We start from the raw sequence: 18,169 nt of genomic DNA on the forward strand, positions 1-18,169 counted from the left end.
GGGCGGAGGGGGGGCGGGGGGGGGCGGGGCGGGGGGGGTCCGGCTGGGGGCGGGGAGGTGGGCGCCAGGCTCGCGGGTCACCCTCGGCGCCCGCCAACGGCAACTTGTTATTGGCGATCAAGGTCCCTGACTCCCTAGGGGCCGGCTGCACTGCGCCTGGGATCTGATTTCTTAACCTACGGCATCGGATTACGCCCTGAGGTCGTCTCCTCGCGGACCGCACCGCGACGGAGCCGGTTCCTCTCCTAGGGCTGGGAACACCACTCCGGTCGCCCATTGTTAACCACTGGAGGACCACGCTGCCCGCAGAGCCTGGGGGTTTTCGTGTGAGAACACAGTTTTGCGGGGCTCGGGTCACGGGGGTGACGGCCCCATCTGTCCTGCTTGGTAAAACACACAAGCACAATTCTCCCTTTCTGTACGGAGGAAGGCGGCCCTGCCGTGTATTCGCTCTAGAGACCCATCACTGCGGATTCAGAGACCAAGGTTTTGAAACTGAAAATCAAGGCTTAGAACACTAACAAGGAGACCGAATGGCTGAAACCCCGATACCTATTTTCTTCAGCGCATTTGATACCAACAAGGGTGGATATTTTTACACATACTCTTCCTGGAATAGAGGGCAGGAGTGTCCTCCCCTTGCACGGGGGAACAGGCTGGCTTGCCACACGCATTGGTAGGTCACCGGCCCCTTATCTCACAGTGCACTCACTTGGACAGGGGACATCTGTCATAAACATGCTCTGTTGCACAACCTGAGACAGGCCTGTCACTTGCTTTGCTCTTCATGGTTCTGATCTGCACGCACTTTCTAAGGCCTAGGACAAGACAGAAATTGCTTCCAAGACGCTTGTGTGGCGCAAACTCTATCGGCAAGTGCAGTTTGCCTCACGGGCTTCGTCAAACACTTGGCACAGGGGTCCACAAACTGCTGCCTGTGGGCCAGACCCAGCCCACCACCTGTTTTCCTACAGCCCTCCATCTAAGTATGGTTTTGACATTTTTAAATGATTGGAAAAAAATCAAAAGAATACAATTTCGTGATGTGAAATTATATGAAATTCAAAGTTCAGTGCCACGAATAAAGCCATGTTTATTCCTTACCTATTGTTTGGCTGCCTTCATGCTACAAGGGCAGCAGAATTCAGTTGTGATGGCTGGCAAAGCCTGGAATATGTCCTACTAGGCCCTTTAAGGAAAAAAGTGGCAACCACTGCCTTAGAGCAATGAGGGTGTCTACAGACCAAGCGTATATGTTTTAGGAATATGGATCTCCTCATCTTTAGTGTGAAAAACGATGCTGACAAACGCACGAAAGGAAAAGGAATGATGGAGATCCACTTTTAACAATGCCGGTTTATGTGCAGTGAACTTGACGGTACCTACTTTTTAATTTACCAATGCCATGAACAGTCCAAGGAAAACATCCTTTTCCAGATTAGCAGATTTCACTGTATTAAAGATAATTTTTAATGTACATCAAAAGACATCATCAAGAGAATGAAAAGACAAGCCATAAACTGGGAAAAGGTATTTCCCTCAAAACCCACAATGAGTAGTACCCAGATTATGTAAAGAACTCCTAAAAATCAATCAGAATAAAAAATAATCAACTGGGCTATGTTCAGTTTCTATAGGAGAAGCCCTGGAACATGGTAATGTTCCAGGGTGCACTTATGAACATGAAAGAATTGCACAAGCATATGTTGAGTGAAAAAAAAAAGAAGCAGGTGTATTAGTCAGCTTGGATTGTCTTAACAAAATACCATAGACTGAATAGCTTAGACAACAGGAATTTATTTCTCTCTCACATAAAAGAAGTATAGAATTGGCATTCCAAGACTGGTACGATGTTTCCATGGTCATCAGGAACTCAGGCTCTTCTGTCTCTCTGCTCCAGTATCCTCTCTGACTTGTATCTATAAGGCCATCTCATGATTCAGAATGGCTGGTGAAGCTCCAGTCATCCTATTTGCATTTCAAGCAGCAGGAAGGAGGAAGAGGAGAGGAAAAAAAAAAAAAAGGTGGATATCACTGGCTGGTGAGCAAACTGGGGTGCCTCTCCAAAACTCCCAGACAACATTTCTCCATACAGTAGTCCCCCTTTGTCCCTGGTTTTACTTTCTGCAGTTTTAGTTACCCACAGTCAACCAAAGTCCAAAAATATTAAATAGAAAATTCCAGAAATAAGCAAAGTATGAATTTTAAATTGCATGCCATTCTGAGTAGCATGATGAAATCTCACCCAGTCTCGCTCTTCCCCACTCAGGACTTACAACATCTCTTTGTCCAGTGTATCCCTGCTATATAAGCCACCTGTCCTTTATTCATTTATTAGCCATCTTGGTTATTAGAAACAACATAGTACATATAGGGTTCGGTATTATCCATAGTTTAGGCAACAATTGGGGGTCTTGGAATATATCCCTGGAGATAAGGGGACTGTTGTATTATGTATCTCATTGGCCAGAACTTAATTATGTGGCGTACCCAAGTGGAAGTGTTAGCTAGGAAGAGTAGATGGTTACAACCACTTGAAAAACAACCTGGCATGATCTGGTGAAGTTGAAGACGCGTATACTCTGACACCACAATTCTGATCCAGAAATAGATCCTCAAGAAATTCTTGCACATGTATCCTAGGAGATAAGTATAAGAATATTCATGACACCTTTGTCTGTACAATAACTAAAAGCTGTAAATAACTTATATGTCCACTAATATTGAATGGGTAAATAAACTGGTATTTTCAAGTAATTTAATATTATATAGCAAGTTTAATATGGCAGTAAAAAATTACTGAACTATAGGTGCACTTATGAACATGAATGAATTGCACAAGCATATGTTGAGTGAAAAAAAAAAGCAGATGTATTAGTCAGCTTGGATTGCCATAACAAAATACCATAGACTGAATAGTTTCAACAACAGGAATTTATTTCTCACAGTTCTGGAGGCTGGGAAGTCCAAAGTCAAAGTGTGTTTCTTAGTGAGAACTCTCTTCCTGGCTTGCAGCTGGCCACCTTCTATGTCTTCACATGGCAGACAGAGAGAGAAAGAGAGGAAGCTCTCTGGTGTCTCCTTATAAAGTCCTTATAAAGGCACTAATCCCATCATGAAGGCCCCACCCTCGTGATATCCAATATCCTAAAGGCTGCATCTCCAAATACCATCACATTGTGGAGGATTAGGGCTTCAACATATGAATTGGGGGTGGAGTAGGGGCAGGATACCATTCCGTCCATAACAGCAGGTCATAGGCAAAATACACACAGTATTATTTTACTTATATAAACTTCAAAAACATGCGACTGCACTTTGCAGTTCCCATGTGGCAAAGCTATGAAGAAAAGGAAAAGAATTATAAGTACAATCCTGATAGTGGTTACTCCTGATAGAAAGGAAGGGAAATGCAATTATAGAGGGGCATATGGCAAGTTTCAAGGGTATTGGTAATTTTTTAGAATGCAGCTAGGCAAACTACAGCAGCCTAACTGGAATAGAAGTTTATTTTTCCCACATTGATGTCTGGGTAGGCATGGTAGGGCTACATGGCAGCTCGATGGTGTCAAAGACACAGATTTCTTCCATTTTATTAGTCTGCCACCCTTCGGATGGTGCCCTTGTCCTTGTGATCAAAAATGGCTGGCCACGACTCCCAACCAATTGGAAGGGGAAAAAGAGAAGGGGCTGCTATGCTCCTTTCTTCTGAAGGCCATGATCAAAGGTTGCACACATCACTTCTGCTCTCATCCCACTGGCCAGAACCTGGCCACATGGCTGCTATGCCTAACGGTAAAAGAGCCTGCAAATGCAATCTTTAGCCAGCCAGCCACCTGCCCAGGTAAAATTTCTTTTATTTGTTTATTTATTTATTTATTTATTTAGAGACAGAGTCTTGCTCTGTCGCCCAGGCTGGAGTGCAGTGGCACAATCTGAGCTCACTGCAACCTCTTCCCAGGTTCAAGTTATTCACCTGCCTCAGCATCCTGAGTAGCTGAGACTTGTAGTCCACCACACCTAGCTAATTTTTGCATTTTCAGTAGGGATGGGGTTTTACCATGTTGGCCAGGCTGGTCTCGAATACCTGACCCCAAATGATCCTCCCGCCTTGACCCTCTAAAATGCTGGGATTATAGGTGTGAGCCACCACAACTGGCCAAAACATTTCTATTATTATTGAAAAGTGAGAGAGTGGGTATTGTGGGGGGCCATCAAGCTGTCTCAATCACACTTTTTTAACTGAGTAGTAGTAACATGTTCATTTTACTATTATTTATGCAATCTATATAACTATATATCTACATAGATATAGATGGCATATTTGTATATTTGTATATTTTGCAAATATGAAATGTCATAATTTAAAAATAGTGAAAGTAGGCCAGGCGCAGTGGCTCACGCCTGTAATCCCAGCACCTTGGGAGGCCAAGGCGGGTGGATCACGAGGTCAGGAGATCAAGACCATCCTGGCTAACATGGTGAAACCCCGTCTCTACTAAAAACACAAAAAGTTAAGTGGGCGTGGTGGCGGGCACCTGTAGTCCCAGCTACTCGGGAGGCTGAGGCAGGAGGATGGTGTGAACCTGGGAGGCGGAGCTGGCAGTGAGCCGAGATCGCACCACTGCACTCTAGCCTGGGTGACAGAGCGAGACTCCACCTCAAAAAAAAAAAGTGAAAATAATAAATATAAAAACCATTTTTAAACTACTCATCATGCTCTAAATTGATTTTTCCATGTGCTTCTTTGCTGAATTTTTGGAAATTTCAAATTAATTCAAGACATACTAAGGCATATTTATTTCTTCTACCTTACCCCACTCTAATATACTCTAATGTCAAAAAAGTATATTAGAGATTTCCTATTATTTTATTTCTTGAATCATGGCTCCCCTCCATTTTCATGGTTTGTTACATAGTGATTGATATATACAATGTTTCCCCCTTTTCTTGAATTAACATAGTAGCTCACATTTATGAGTTTCTATCCTATGCCAAGTACTGTTCTAAACATCAGGAGTTACTTCAGTTACTCCTCACAAAAGCTCTATAAAATAGACCATTGTTATCCCCATTTTACAGATGGGGAAATTGAAGCACAGTGAGGTTCAAAAACTTACCCATGGCTGCACAGCTAGTATAGTGGTAAAGCCAGGATTCGAGCCCATGTAGTCTGATTTCAGAGCTTATGTTCCCAACGACTGCAAAATGCCACCTAATAAGTTACATGTATTAAATATAGGACTTTAGTGGGTACTTTTGTCAATATGGAACAGTCTAGTTTCTATGTATCATGTTGGTTTTGTGCCATTCCAGTCCATTCTAAATATTATGAAAAAAATTATTGTACTAAATTTACTAAAACTAATAAAATATTCCCTTGTTCAGAAGCCTTTGATAAAGTCCAACTTCCTTCACTTGGCATTTGCAGGCCCAGTCTACCCTCCTAGTCTTACCTCCCTAATATCTCTTCCCCCATTCTCCTCCCTAAGTCTCATGCTCCAGCTGTGTGGGCCCATTGGCTGTCCCCAAACCCACTCTCATTTGTTCCCTGTTGGGGAGTACCCTCAATCCCTTATTATTCCTAGCACACTGCCCATCACTCAGATTCCACACTTAAATTCCACCTTCTCGAAAATGACCTCTCAGACTCTTCCAGTTTGATCCCTCTTACTCCCACACCATCAGAGCACTTTGTACCTTGTAATGCAGGCTATCTTTGTTCAGTTATTTGTGTATTGTTCAGCCTCCCTGCCCAGGTCATAGAGTGTCAGACCAAGCCCGCACTGAGTATGCTCCTCAATGCCTGGCATCCAGTAGACATTCATAATTTAAAAAATATATATTTTAAAATGATTACAGACACACAGGAAGTTGCAAAAATAGTACAAAGAATCCCTTGTATAGCCGTCACACAGCCTCCTCCTATGGTAACATCTTACATTTCCATAGCACGATAGGGATGCATAAATGTTTATTTGATGGTTTAACTAAATTGCATTCCTTTCCAAAGGAGAAAGAACATCTTGATTTAGGCTCTCAGTTTTAACTAGTTCTTTTGTGTAACTTTCACTCATATTTCAAGTCTTCCTTAACATCCCCGATCTCTAGGCCAACTTTCCACAAAATATTAAATCATGTCATATAAGCAGATTAGGCACTGTTGTGTGTGAAATAACCAGTTAGAAGCCCATGGACTTTCATTGGTTTGGAAGAAAGAGTGGGTTGCAATAAGAAATCACCTGGCTAGAGACCGGGCGCGGTGTCTCACGCCTGTAATCCCAGCACTTTGGGAGGCTGAGGCAGGCAGATCACTTGAGGCCAGGGGTTTGAGACTAGCCTGGCCAAAACGGTGAAGCCCAGTCGCTACTAAAAATACAAAAATTAGCCATGTGTGGTGGCATGCACTTGCAATCCCAGCTACTCAGAAGGCTGAGGCAGGAGAATTGCTTGAACCCAGGAGGCGGAGGATACAGTGAGCCCAGATCATGCCACTGTACTCCAGCATGGGCAACAGTGTGAGACCCTGTCTCAATAAATAAATAAATAAATAAATAAATCACCTGGCTAGGTTTGCATTGCAGTAGAATTTTATCATCAGGGCATCAAGCTATCTGTGTGAGTGTTTAGAATTCTGAGCTTTAGATACACAGGCTGGGGTATTTGTGATAAGCATAGTTTTATGGTATAATACTTGCTTTACTTGCTTGGGTTTTATATTTTTATAGTTTTGTACTTCGAGACTCTAAAGTCTAAATTTTATGGAACTATGGTAACTTTACAAAATACATGGGTAGATATTCAGTGTTCACTAATAGATTGACTGAAACCTTTGCTCTCCTCTCTAAAAATGCTTAATTTCCTGGACAAGATCAGAAAACAAAATTTCACAATACAGTCCCTAAGATGTTATAATTGTGCCGTTTATCTGAAATTGCAAAAGCAATTTAGGGTTAAGAAAACTGATTTCCTTCAGAGACACGGTTCTTAGCATTGGGTCTTGTTTATATCCTTTAATCATTTTTTATTTATAATCTTTTTCTGAGTTTATCTTCTACTGCTCTAAAACGCTTTCTATGGTATGGTTTGAGAAGCACTAGAGGGAACATCCTTCCTCAAAAATTCCTTTTTCAGGAACCCAGACACCCCACAGTGAGTTAGCCTTTGAGTCAGGGCTTTTAGGAGTAACAGGTTAAGTTATATTTAGGTCATTATCAGCAATACCTGGGACGGGATACATTTATCAGGATGTTTTTCCTCTGGGACAGCTAAGAGAGAATGCCTCCAAATAATAGCCATGCAAGGAACAAGACAGAAAGAGTCTGGAGCATGGGCTCTCCAACATGAATGAGCACATGAATCACTGGGGATCCTGTTAAAATGCAGATTCTGAACTTAAGGATCTGGGTCAGGGCTAGAAAATTTTCATTTCTTTTTTTTTTTCCAGATGGAGTCTCGCTCTTGCCGCTCAAGCTGGAGTGCAGTGGCGAGATCTTGGCTCACTGCAAACTCTGCCTCCCGCGTTCAAGGGATTCTCCTGCCTCAGCTTCCTGAGTAGCTGGGATTACAGGCACGCGCCACCACGCCCGGCTGATTTTTGTACTTTTAGTAGAGACAGGGTTTTGCCATGTTGGCCAGGCTGGTCTCCAACTTCTGACCTCAGGTATCTGCCTGCCTCGGCCTCCCAAAGTGCTGGGATTACAGGGGCGAGCCACCGCGCCCGGCACAAGAGTTTTCATTTCTAAGAAGCTCCCAGGTGGTCAGCTGAGTAATGAGGGACTGACGCACACGGTCTTAGGAGGCTTAGGTGGAGGCACCACTCTGAGCGCTCTGGCTCTCAGGCCTTCAACTACACCTCCAGCCTTCCTTCCTGGGTTTTGTGGGCAGCAAATCACGGGATGTCTCAGCTTCCATAATTCCATGACGAATACCTTATAATTAATCTCTTTCTAGATTTTTCCTTCTTTTTCTCTCTTTTCCCTTTCCTTTCCATTCCTTCCTTCTGTCCCTCTTCTTTCCTTCCTCTCCTATTGGTTGTTCCTCTGAAGAACCCTAATATAATAGCCAAGTTATAGCCTTGAAGACTGAAAGACCCCAGGTCCACGCTTGTCAGGGATGTTTCAGAGTCACCTGTCCTGGAGTGAACCATGCTGGGTTTGACCATTAAACTAAAAGAACTGCTTTCGCTTATTCTATGGGTGACTTTTTTATAAAGTGTAATACAATGACAGGCATCTCTGCAGTCACCAGTGTAGATTGAAGACCGGAGGCCTTTCCTTCTCTCCATTTTCTGGGCACCAAGGAAGATTCCTGTTGACTCTGGAATCTGAATCCCCAAACAGGACAGAGAATTTCTCAATCTCCCTAGCTAGTGGAGAGCTCAGAGTTACATTTAATCTGATTTAGAAAAGTGAAGTAATATGGTAAGTCCTGTTCTCCATCCTAGTATGATACACACATTGATAATAACGAATACATAAACCACACTATCCAGCTTCTGCATTGTTATAGTGCTCTCTTATACCTGCATCCTGCTTTGTTTATATGTTCCCCTCTGTATACTAGTCTTATACATTATAAATTCCTTGAAGGCATGAAGTACCTCTTTTTTTTTTTTTTTTTTTTTTTTTTGAGATACGGTCTGACTCTGTTGTCCAGGCTGGGAGTACAGTGGTGCCATCTCAGCTCACTGCAATCTCCACCTCCTGGGTTTAAGCGATTCTCATGTATCAGCCTTCTGAGTAGCTGGGACTACAGGTGTGTGCTACCACACCTGGATAATTTTTTGTAGAGACGGGATTTTGCTATCTTGCCCAGGCTAGCCTTGAACTCCTGCACTCAAGTGATCTGCCTGCCTTGGTCTCCCAAAGTGCCGGGATTACAGACATGAGCCACCATGCCCAGCCTGAAGTACCTTATTTATCAAGTTGCAAGCTGAATCCATTACAGTACCATGCAGATATCAGACATTCAATAACTCATTTGTTGAGCTGAATAGTGCTTCAGAATTTACTCTAAAAATGAATGGTTAAGGGCATATTACCTTGTTCCAATGTCTCTTAGAATTAATTTTTTTCTACTTTGATATTAATTTAGATGAGAACATTCATTAAGCCTTCTTTTAAGGTAAATAAAGAGATGTGAGCCTTAAAAAAATTTTTTTTTTTTTTGAGACAGGGTCTCACTTTGTTGCCCAGGCTGGAGTACAGTGGTGCGATCTTTGCTCACTGCAACCTCCACCTCCCAGGTTCAAGCTATTCTTGTGCCTCAGCTTCCCAAGTAGCTGGGACTACAGGTGTGTGCCACCACGCCCAACTAATTTTTGTATTTTTAGTAGAGACAAGGCTTCACCATGCTGCATAGGCTGGTCTCGAACTCCCAGCCTCAAGTGATCTGCCCACCTCGGCCTCTAAAAGTGCTGGGATTACAGGCGTGAGCCACCGTGCCCGGCCTAAAATTTTTAATGAGTGTTTAGTTCCCCAAAAGAATTTATGGTAAATTCCTGTGATACGTAATTTTTTAACAGAATGAAATTTAAACAAAATTATAGAAAAACCAACAGTAATGACAGCTTCTGAAATTTTTTGCTCTTTGCAGTTTCACAATAGACTTTTTCTTCCTTATTAGAACTTTGCAGTGTATGTGTACCCTTAATATAAGGAAAGATTATATGTAGAAAAGTAACATTATCTAGTACAAAATATAATTAAAGAGCCTAAGTCATATGTGGGGAACCAAAATTCAGCAGGGAGGTTTTACAGTCTCTTTTAGGCTATGTAAAACCATACACGTGTAAGCAGCCTAAGTAGCTTGGCCAATGTCTTGGCAAAACTGCTCCGTGAGTATCTGAGTTAAGCAGCCAGCTCAGCTGCTGCGCTATGGCTAAGACCCAGCAGCTGGGCTGCAGGGACCACGTTGATTGGGTTTGCCACGTTGTCATTTCTTTGGTTTGTACATAGACATAAAGTTTTCATGTCTTTATAGATGAGCCAGAATTCCTTTATGTTAAAATACCTTAGCCAATACTGTGCATGTAGCTTTCTTGATTAAAATTGGTGTTTAGGCCGGGCGCGGTGGCTCACGCTTGTAATCCCAGCACTTTGGGAGGCCGAGGCGGGCGGATCACGAGGTCAGGAGATCGAGACCATGGTGAAACCCCGTCTCTACTAAAAATACAAAAAATTAGCCGGGCATGGTGGCGGGCGCCTGTAGTCCCAGCTACTCAGAGAGGTTGAGGCAGGAGAATGGCATGAACCTGGGAGGCGGAGCTTGCAGTGAGCCGAGATCGCGCCACTGCACTCCAGCCTGGGTGACAGAGGGAGACTCCGTCTCAAAAAAAAAAAAAAAATTGGTGTTTACCACGTATGTTTATTGTGGCACTACTCACAATAGCAAAGACTTGGAACCAACACAAATGTCCAACAATGATAGACTGGATTAAGAAAATGTGGCACATATACACTATGGAATACTATGCAGCCATAAAAAATGATGAGTTCATGTCCTTTGTAGGGACATGGATGAAGCTGGAAACCATCATTCTCATTAAACTATTGCAAGGACAAAAAACCAAACACCGCATGTTCTCACTCATAGGTGGAAATTGAACAATGAGAACACTTGGACACAGGAAGGGAAACATCACACACCGGCACCTGTTGTGGGGTGTGGGGAGGGGGGAGGGATAGCATTAGGAGATATATCTAATGTAAATGATGAGTTAATGGGTGCCGCACACCAACATGGCACATGTATACATATGTAACAAACCTGCACGTTGTGCACATGTACCCTAGAACTTATAGTATAATAAAAATATATATATATATATATAAATCAATGGGTCATAGAAATAAAAATAAAATAAAATAAAATAAAATTGGTGTTTACACAGGGATTGCACACAATATTATTCTGGAGTTGTTGGGAGCATAGGAGCAGGGGTGATAGCCAATGTTCTTAACAACCAGTAAGGCAACATCACCAACCAATTTCAACAGAGATATATAGAGCCACCATAGTTTGGACATAAACTAGACTTTCTCTTGTTTTCAAATGTACTGCAATGACCTGAATCATTCACCCTTCCCTTTACGAGCCCAACATCAACCCAGATCCATGACCACCACAGAACTTCCCAGCTAAAATCTGGAAAGAAAAAAGAGCAGATGTTTAAAATGTCATCCAAAGAAGCCATGGGCCCACCAACAAGTCACAATATACTTAGCTCCTGCGACAAAAGACCATAAAGAAAAACAGAGGGGAGGCAAGGGAATAAACAGTAATGCTGTGGTACCTTACAGTTCGATTCTACTCCCTTAACTGAAACTTTATATCAGGAAAAGTAAAGGAAGTTGCTGAAAAGATTATGGGTTAGTATAAATGTTTCTCAGCTGCTAGATTTTTTTATAGAGGTTTCCATCAAATTGAACGGATACCATCAGCAAACCCTAACTCTGTAATAGGTCTGCTGTAACAGCCCTCTGTCACTATGACTAGCTGTTTTGGCAGAAGCTCTGGCAGATTTGGCGAAGATGCCTTGCTAGAGACACAGGGAAGGCAGACCTGGGTTCAGGGGCATGCTGGCTCCCAGCCTTTAGCCTCAGTTCTGTGTCTAGGCATACAACCCTAAATGCATGAATGAATATTGTATCATTTCATCACAAACACTTCAGATTTGTTGTACCATTTACTGAATTCATTTTCCCTTCTACTGAGAAAATTTGTTTGAAAGTTAGACTTTTAAAAATGTTTTATTGCATTCAAATAAGAAAAAAGGGCACAGATCCTGGTGTGAAGCAGGCCTGTATGAAATCAACAACTCCGCTTTGGTTAGAAAAATCTATTAGATCAAGAGAAAGATGGGTTTTCAAGATCCAATCGTGGTGCATTGTGTTATGTTTTTTACTCTGAGAGGAAAAAAAAAGCATTTATAGCCTACTATTTAAATGAAAATAACTGCTTTTGCTTATTCTATGACTTGCATTTTTGTAAAGTATAATACAGTGAGCAGAGATAATAATGACCAAAGTGTTGACTTCAAATGAGATTTTGTTTGCAATTTTTAATTAAGCAATCTGGGCAAACTTTTTTTTTTTTTTTCTCTTCAACATTAGGAGGAAAGAAAAAGACCACACTTGGGGGCCTGGTGGGAAAACAGAAAATGCTTTTTCTCATTTCAACCAGATTTCAAAGCAGCAGAGTACAGAGAGGCAGTGGCCAGGCCCTCCCTCAGTATTCCTCAGGATTGCTTGAGTGTAAGTCTCGCAGATATGAATCAATTATGTTTGGAGGTACGCCTTGCAAGAGGAGCCTGCAGAAGGAGAGCCCACCTAGAGAGGACCAAAAGGAAAACAGACAAATCAAAACCATCTACCTGAAAAATCGCTGAAACAATACTTCTTGACTAGCTGCCTGGAAATGTGACTAATCATGTGCCCATTAGTTACAAAGATTCATTCAGTCTCTACTTGGAAAATCTTCTCCTGGGTTTAGTACATTTAGAATTTAAAGCACTTGGCATCTAGAAGGAAAAGCAAGTTCCCAGCAGAACCATAGCAGTTTTTCGCCTACTATTGTTCAATCTTCATTTAAATTCCCAAGTAGTTGGAAAGTATTTATTGCTCTTTGAGAGGTTTTGTGATTCCTCATAGATGATTTAAATGTTCTGACTGAACAGCAGAATAAATGCATACCACATTATGGATCAGTGGGAAGATCTGCTTCCAGTTTGTTAATGTTCTTTTTAATTAGGCACAGAGAGTTTCAATTCAAGCACATTGGAAAAGATAAAAACTACTCCCTTTAACTTTGGCCACTTATATATGTCAAAAGCACAAAAATTGGAAATATTTTGTTAAAATTATAATAACAATACCAGTCCAATACTTTCTGAAGGTGTGAGAAACACCTACCAATATTTCATACTTACCTTCTGAGTTTCTGAATTATATTAAAAAAATAAAAGTACCCTTCAAGAGAGAATCCATGAAACCACAAAAATTCATGGTCCTTTAGTGAAGTGCTTTACTACTTGCTAATAAATTCACGTCCAGGCAAAGCAGCATGCCATTTGAACATTCTTAAAAACTTCTTTAATGCAAATTTGAGAAAGTCATTCTCCTTTTTTTAAAAAAACAACTCAAGTCACATATTGGTAGAAATGATGCCACTTATGTACATGTCCATTCCTTGATGCAAATAATTCAGAATGCTTGGGTATCACCCATTTTTGTCTACATTAAATGCTTTGATTCATGCTCTACTGCATTCAATAACTTGCCTCATGTCAATAGGAGACTGCTGTGATGGATAAGTACTAGCTGTTAATTTCAAGATAGTGAAATACAAATTAAAACTACAAAGTTAGCGATTTAAAATAAGTCTATTTTCATTGGATTACATAATGAAAATCATGCCATACTCCACAGGCTTGGTATGGCTTATGACAGTCATAAGCTTCATATGCCAAAACCATATGAAAGCTTACCTTAGATGATATTATACATTCAAAAATCCTTATTGTGCAACGACTAAGGAAAAGAGAAAGAGGGAGAGAGAGAGAAGTCGTAAGCATTAATAAAGTGCTAACACCAAAGTTGAGTACTTGTTGGATGAAATTATGGTCATGATTATGATGAGGTGATTTCATTAATCCTTAGTCATGTAAAAGATGTAGGAAAATAGAAGCACATGAAATGAAGGGTGGGGATCCAGTCACGTCAAAAGGATCATTAATATGTAAAACATTTATTAATATGCACAACTACTTTGCCTGAATAGGTGGCAAAGGCAATCTGATTGTATAGTGAATATCTCTGGTAAGAGCTTCCAAACCATTAGCTTAAAACAAATACAAAAAACCAAAACCCTACAACATATATATATCGTGTTTTTCAACAAAAGAAAAACATAGACAATAGACAAAGTGTTAATGTACATATATATATGTTGAAATTCTAAAAGGCAAAATTATCAAGTACAAATATTAGACTAGTGTATTCTATAATATTGTATTCTGAATGGAATATATATGACTGATCTAAATAGACACAAAACTTAACCTTATGTCACAAAGCTATTGTATATATAATCTACAAAGCTTTCAAGAAAGAACCTTACTTTTTTCCTCTTTTGGAAGCTGATATTATCTCTGGAAACTCACAAAACAAATATTGTAACCTCAGGCATAGATCTACATCATCAGGGTTTTTATCAGGTTGCATACCCAGCTGCAAATAACTCTTAATTTGCAATTCCAAATGGGGGTGAATCACATATATATGATAGTACTCATTTATTACTTGATACATTTTGTAATAGAGCCTAGAATTTTCTTTCCTTTTAAGTTCATAAATGTGAAATAATTTGAGTCCCCATGAAAATGTCCAAAATCTTCAACAGATAGGTTACAGATATTCTACTGGTGAATTTGTAATGGGAATATTTTAAATAGGTAAGTTTCCCAATTTATTTATTTTATTTTTTATTTTTTTGAGACAAAGTCTTACTTTGTCACCTAAGCTGGAGATCTCGGCTCACTGAAGCCTCCTCGACCTTCCAGATTCAAGTGATCCTCCTGCCTCAGCTCTCCAAGTAGCTAGGACTACAGGCATGCCGCCACCACACCTGGCTAAGTTTTGTACTTTTTGTAGAGATGGGAGTTTGCCATGTTGCCCAATCTGATCTTGGACTCCTGGGATCAAGTGATACACCTACCTCAGCCTCCCAAAGTGCTGGGATTACAGGCGAGAGCCATCACGCCCAGCCTCTAAATATCGGATCTATTTTTGTATCCTCTTTCCATAAAAAATGCTCAGAACATTTTTTAAAAAAAGTTTGAAATGTTCAGTTCTCTGAATTGCATCATGAATATAAGGAAACTATGCTGTAAACTATCTTTAAAAAAAGTCTTTCTACATTTAAAAAATGAAAATATTAAAGAAATATTGATTCCCAAGTTTTGATAGTCTTATTATATAAAACGAGATCATCTTCAAATGTAGTTTTCCGGCTTTATTCATGGAGACTTGTGGTATGGTATGTAGCTTTCTGACAAAACTTAGTTTCTACATTACTTAATATCCTTGAATAATTTGGCCTTCCTTGTTCATGGCATAAACACTGTATGCCATGAGCTGCTAAGGGGTACAATTAAAAGCAAATGAGAAAGTCAAGCTTTACATGCAAGGTGCATTTTCATGTAAGAGGAATGGAACGGAAAGTAGAATATCCAGTGGGATATAAACTTTTTAAACCTGTTGCTGCCCCTCCAGGAAGACTGGTTGTCCAGGGGTATTTACTCCTTGATATATCACTGCAGAATCAGAATATTTGTACCAGTATTTATTTATTCTCAGTTGACATTCTTACCTTTTTTCACAACTTAACTTGATTCAAGTTACCTATTATCAGATAACAATCTGATGATAAACAATTTCAGCTTTACTTTTAGGATCAAAAGCTTTTATCAATATATCACAGTTGATACTTTATTATGAACTTACATACTAGAATACATTATTCTTTTTATCAAATTTAATTACTGTACCATTTACTACATTTTCACTAAAAAGAATATATCATGTATATGTATAATACTATTCGCTTTTAAGGAGGGCCACAAATATTGTTCCATTTGTTAAAGCATCATTTTATATCATTAACAACATTCAGCTAGTTTCAAAGCATAAATAAGTGGTACTTTTTTTTTTAGTTTTTGTTTTTTGGGGGGATATTGAAACAAAAGCATCAACAATACTTTGGAACTAATAAGGGTAGCAGTTTAGAAACCAGATGACTTGCAATTATGACCTTAATAATCATTTAAAGCCAATAAAGCAGCTAAAAATGTTTAAATTTGTAAGGGTTATCTCAATAGTAAGGCTTGAAATTTTCTAAGAATATTATATGCCTTATATTTGTGAGGGAAAAAAATCAAATCTTTTTCCTTTCACTCAATTATGAATTGTAAAAGAAAGAATACAGCTTTAAAAAGTTATAAGAGGAAAGCAGCTGGGTGCAGTGGCTGATGCCTATAATCCCAGCACTTTGAGAGGCCAAGGTGGATGGATTGCTTGAGGCCAGGAGTTTGAGACCAGCCTGACCAACATGGCGAAAACCCGTCTTTACTGAAGATACAAAAATTAGCCGGGTGTGGTGGTGCATGCCTGTAATCCCAGCTACTCAAGAAGCTGAGGCACGAGAATTGCTTGAACCCAGGAGGCAGAGGTCGCAGTGAGCTGAGATCGCACCCTTGCACTCCAGTCTGGGTGACAGAGCGAGACCCTGTCTCAAAAAAAAAAAAAAAAAAAAAAATATATATATATATATGAAAGTTATTTTGTTCAAGAAGTTTCTCTATCATATTTATACTAGATTTAGGACTAAAAGACTCTTTTTAAAAAAACATAAATACCCAAGCATATACTATGATTTTCTAAAATAGTTATTTACTAGTTTTAGATTATAATTTCTTCATTATAGAGAGGTTGGAAAAAGAAAGATTTTGGTTATTACAGAATGGCAATATGATACAGTTAAGAATGAGAGAAAACACATTAGGATCATGTCACCTATTATCTCATAATGGTGACTCTTTGAAGGGGTTTTCATAGTGTCCCAAAGTAGGTTCTGCTTGTAAAGAAAAATATCAGCATAAAAATGGTAGTTGATTAATTTGAAAATTGATTAAGATGGCAGGTTATGCTTTTCAATCACATAAATTCTTATGTGTTTTCTTGGTTTACATTAGTTGCCACACTTTGAAAACTAGTATAAATGAAATGTATACCTATAAATGGAAGTTCTCTAGTTAGAGATTTGAAAAGCAACCTGTTATAATATGTATATGCTATATTCTATATGTGTAGTATCAAACAATTAGCAAAACTATTTCTATAAATATCAGAAAATAATAAACTTTAAAAAATAGTAAACTAATTAAAAATAGTGCAGATTCCTCAATTGTCATTTCAATAGATGGATTTTTACACTAGGCTTCTATTTATAGATGGATTATGTCACCAAAGTGATAGCCCCTTTCATTCTTACCATGCTGTACACACACTAACATTCCACTGAAATTAACAGTCCCTTAGTTAGTGCAAATCACATAAGATAAAAATAAGTTAACTTAAATAATCAAGTAGCCTTCCACAAATAAAGTGAAGTGAATGCAGGATGTAAGAATGTCTTCTCTCCCTGAATTCCCTCCCTGCTTCCCTTGCCCTCACCACCCTCTCCCACCCTCGCTGCAGCATTTTGGCAAGCAATTTGGATTAAGAACAATAAGCATTAAGAACAATAATTCAATGATTTTCTTTAACTTTAGTCTATACATGAGATATTGGATGTCATACCTTTCACCTCCAGTTTGCATTCAATCTCCACTGTCCCAAGGTCATTGACTGCTTTGCAGCAGTAAGTGCCTCCATCATAGGGGCTGGGCTTGCGAATTTCCAGGGTACAGACTCCCTGGTTGCTGAACATCCTGTATCTTGGATCATCCACAATAGCAACTTTGTTTTTCATCCAGGTTATTTTAGGCTGAAGTTCAAATTGAAGAAACTTAGATCAAAACATATCTGTAATTGGCATATTAATAGACCATCAAAGCCAGTGACAGAATTTTAAAGCATGGCTTAGAAAGAAAGTACATCTGAGAAGGATAGACTTTTACTTGACACTATTTCTCACATTAAACTCTACTTAGTGCTTGGCAAATAAGCAAACGAACAGTTCTAACAAAGAAAGCCGGATGTGTTCAGAGGTAACTCTAGGGCAATCTTCTCAAATGGATTCAGTTGCATTTCAATTTGATCTACACGGGTGCAAACTTTCAGTTACAGGATGAACAAGTTCTGGGCGTCGAATGTACAGCATCGGTGCTGACGAATGTATTAATTTGATTGTGATAATCATTACACAATGTATACATATATCAAATCATCATATTGTTCAGCTTGAATGTATATGACCTTTATTTGCCAATTAAATATTTTCAGATTAAAAAACAATGTCATCCATAGGTCCATGATGTTAACTCATTGTAGAGAGTGCATATTTGCTGGGCATTTTTTTCAGAGAATCCCCATAAGGTGTCATGATCATTTGATTTTCTTCACTTCCTTTTCCTGATACTCTTTTTTTTTTTTTTTTTTTTTTTTTG

The 18,169-nt window shown here is 39.6% G+C and overlaps 1 protein-coding gene across 8 annotated transcripts in view; it reads right to left on the minus strand.

Annotated features, from left to right (window-relative positions):
• Positions 1 to 1,877: 1,877 nt before the first annotated feature.
• The window catches only part of MYBPC1 (myosin binding protein C1), a 108,278-nt gene continuing 91,986 nt past the window's right edge, over positions 1,878 to 18,169 (minus strand). For 2 of the 8 annotated variants that reach the window (XM_058425504.1, XM_058425507.1), the window contains 4 exons: positions 17,361 to 17,547; positions 15,258 to 15,316; positions 13,490 to 13,532; positions 12,257 to 12,332 (listed from right to left, as the gene is read on the minus strand). In XM_058425504.1, coding sequence (XP_058281487.1) covers positions 13,509 to 13,532; positions 15,258 to 15,316; positions 17,361 to 17,547 — 270 coding nt within the window. In that variant the 3' untranslated portion in view covers positions 12,257 to 12,332; positions 13,490 to 13,508. Of the gene's footprint in view, positions 1,969 to 2,490; positions 2,640 to 11,841; positions 12,333 to 13,489; positions 13,533 to 15,257; positions 15,317 to 17,360; positions 17,548 to 18,169 lie in introns of those variants that run through there. The other 6 variants (XM_058425501.1, XM_032168894.2, XM_058425502.1 and 3 more) reach the window with 4 other exon arrangements.

This window comes from Hylobates moloch, unplaced genomic scaffold, assembly GCF_009828535.3.
Source record: "Hylobates moloch isolate HMO894 unplaced genomic scaffold, HMol_V3 SCAFFOLD_12, whole genome shotgun sequence".
In the NCBI taxonomy this organism is placed as follows: Eukaryota; Metazoa; Chordata; class Mammalia; order Primates; family Hylobatidae; genus Hylobates; species Hylobates moloch.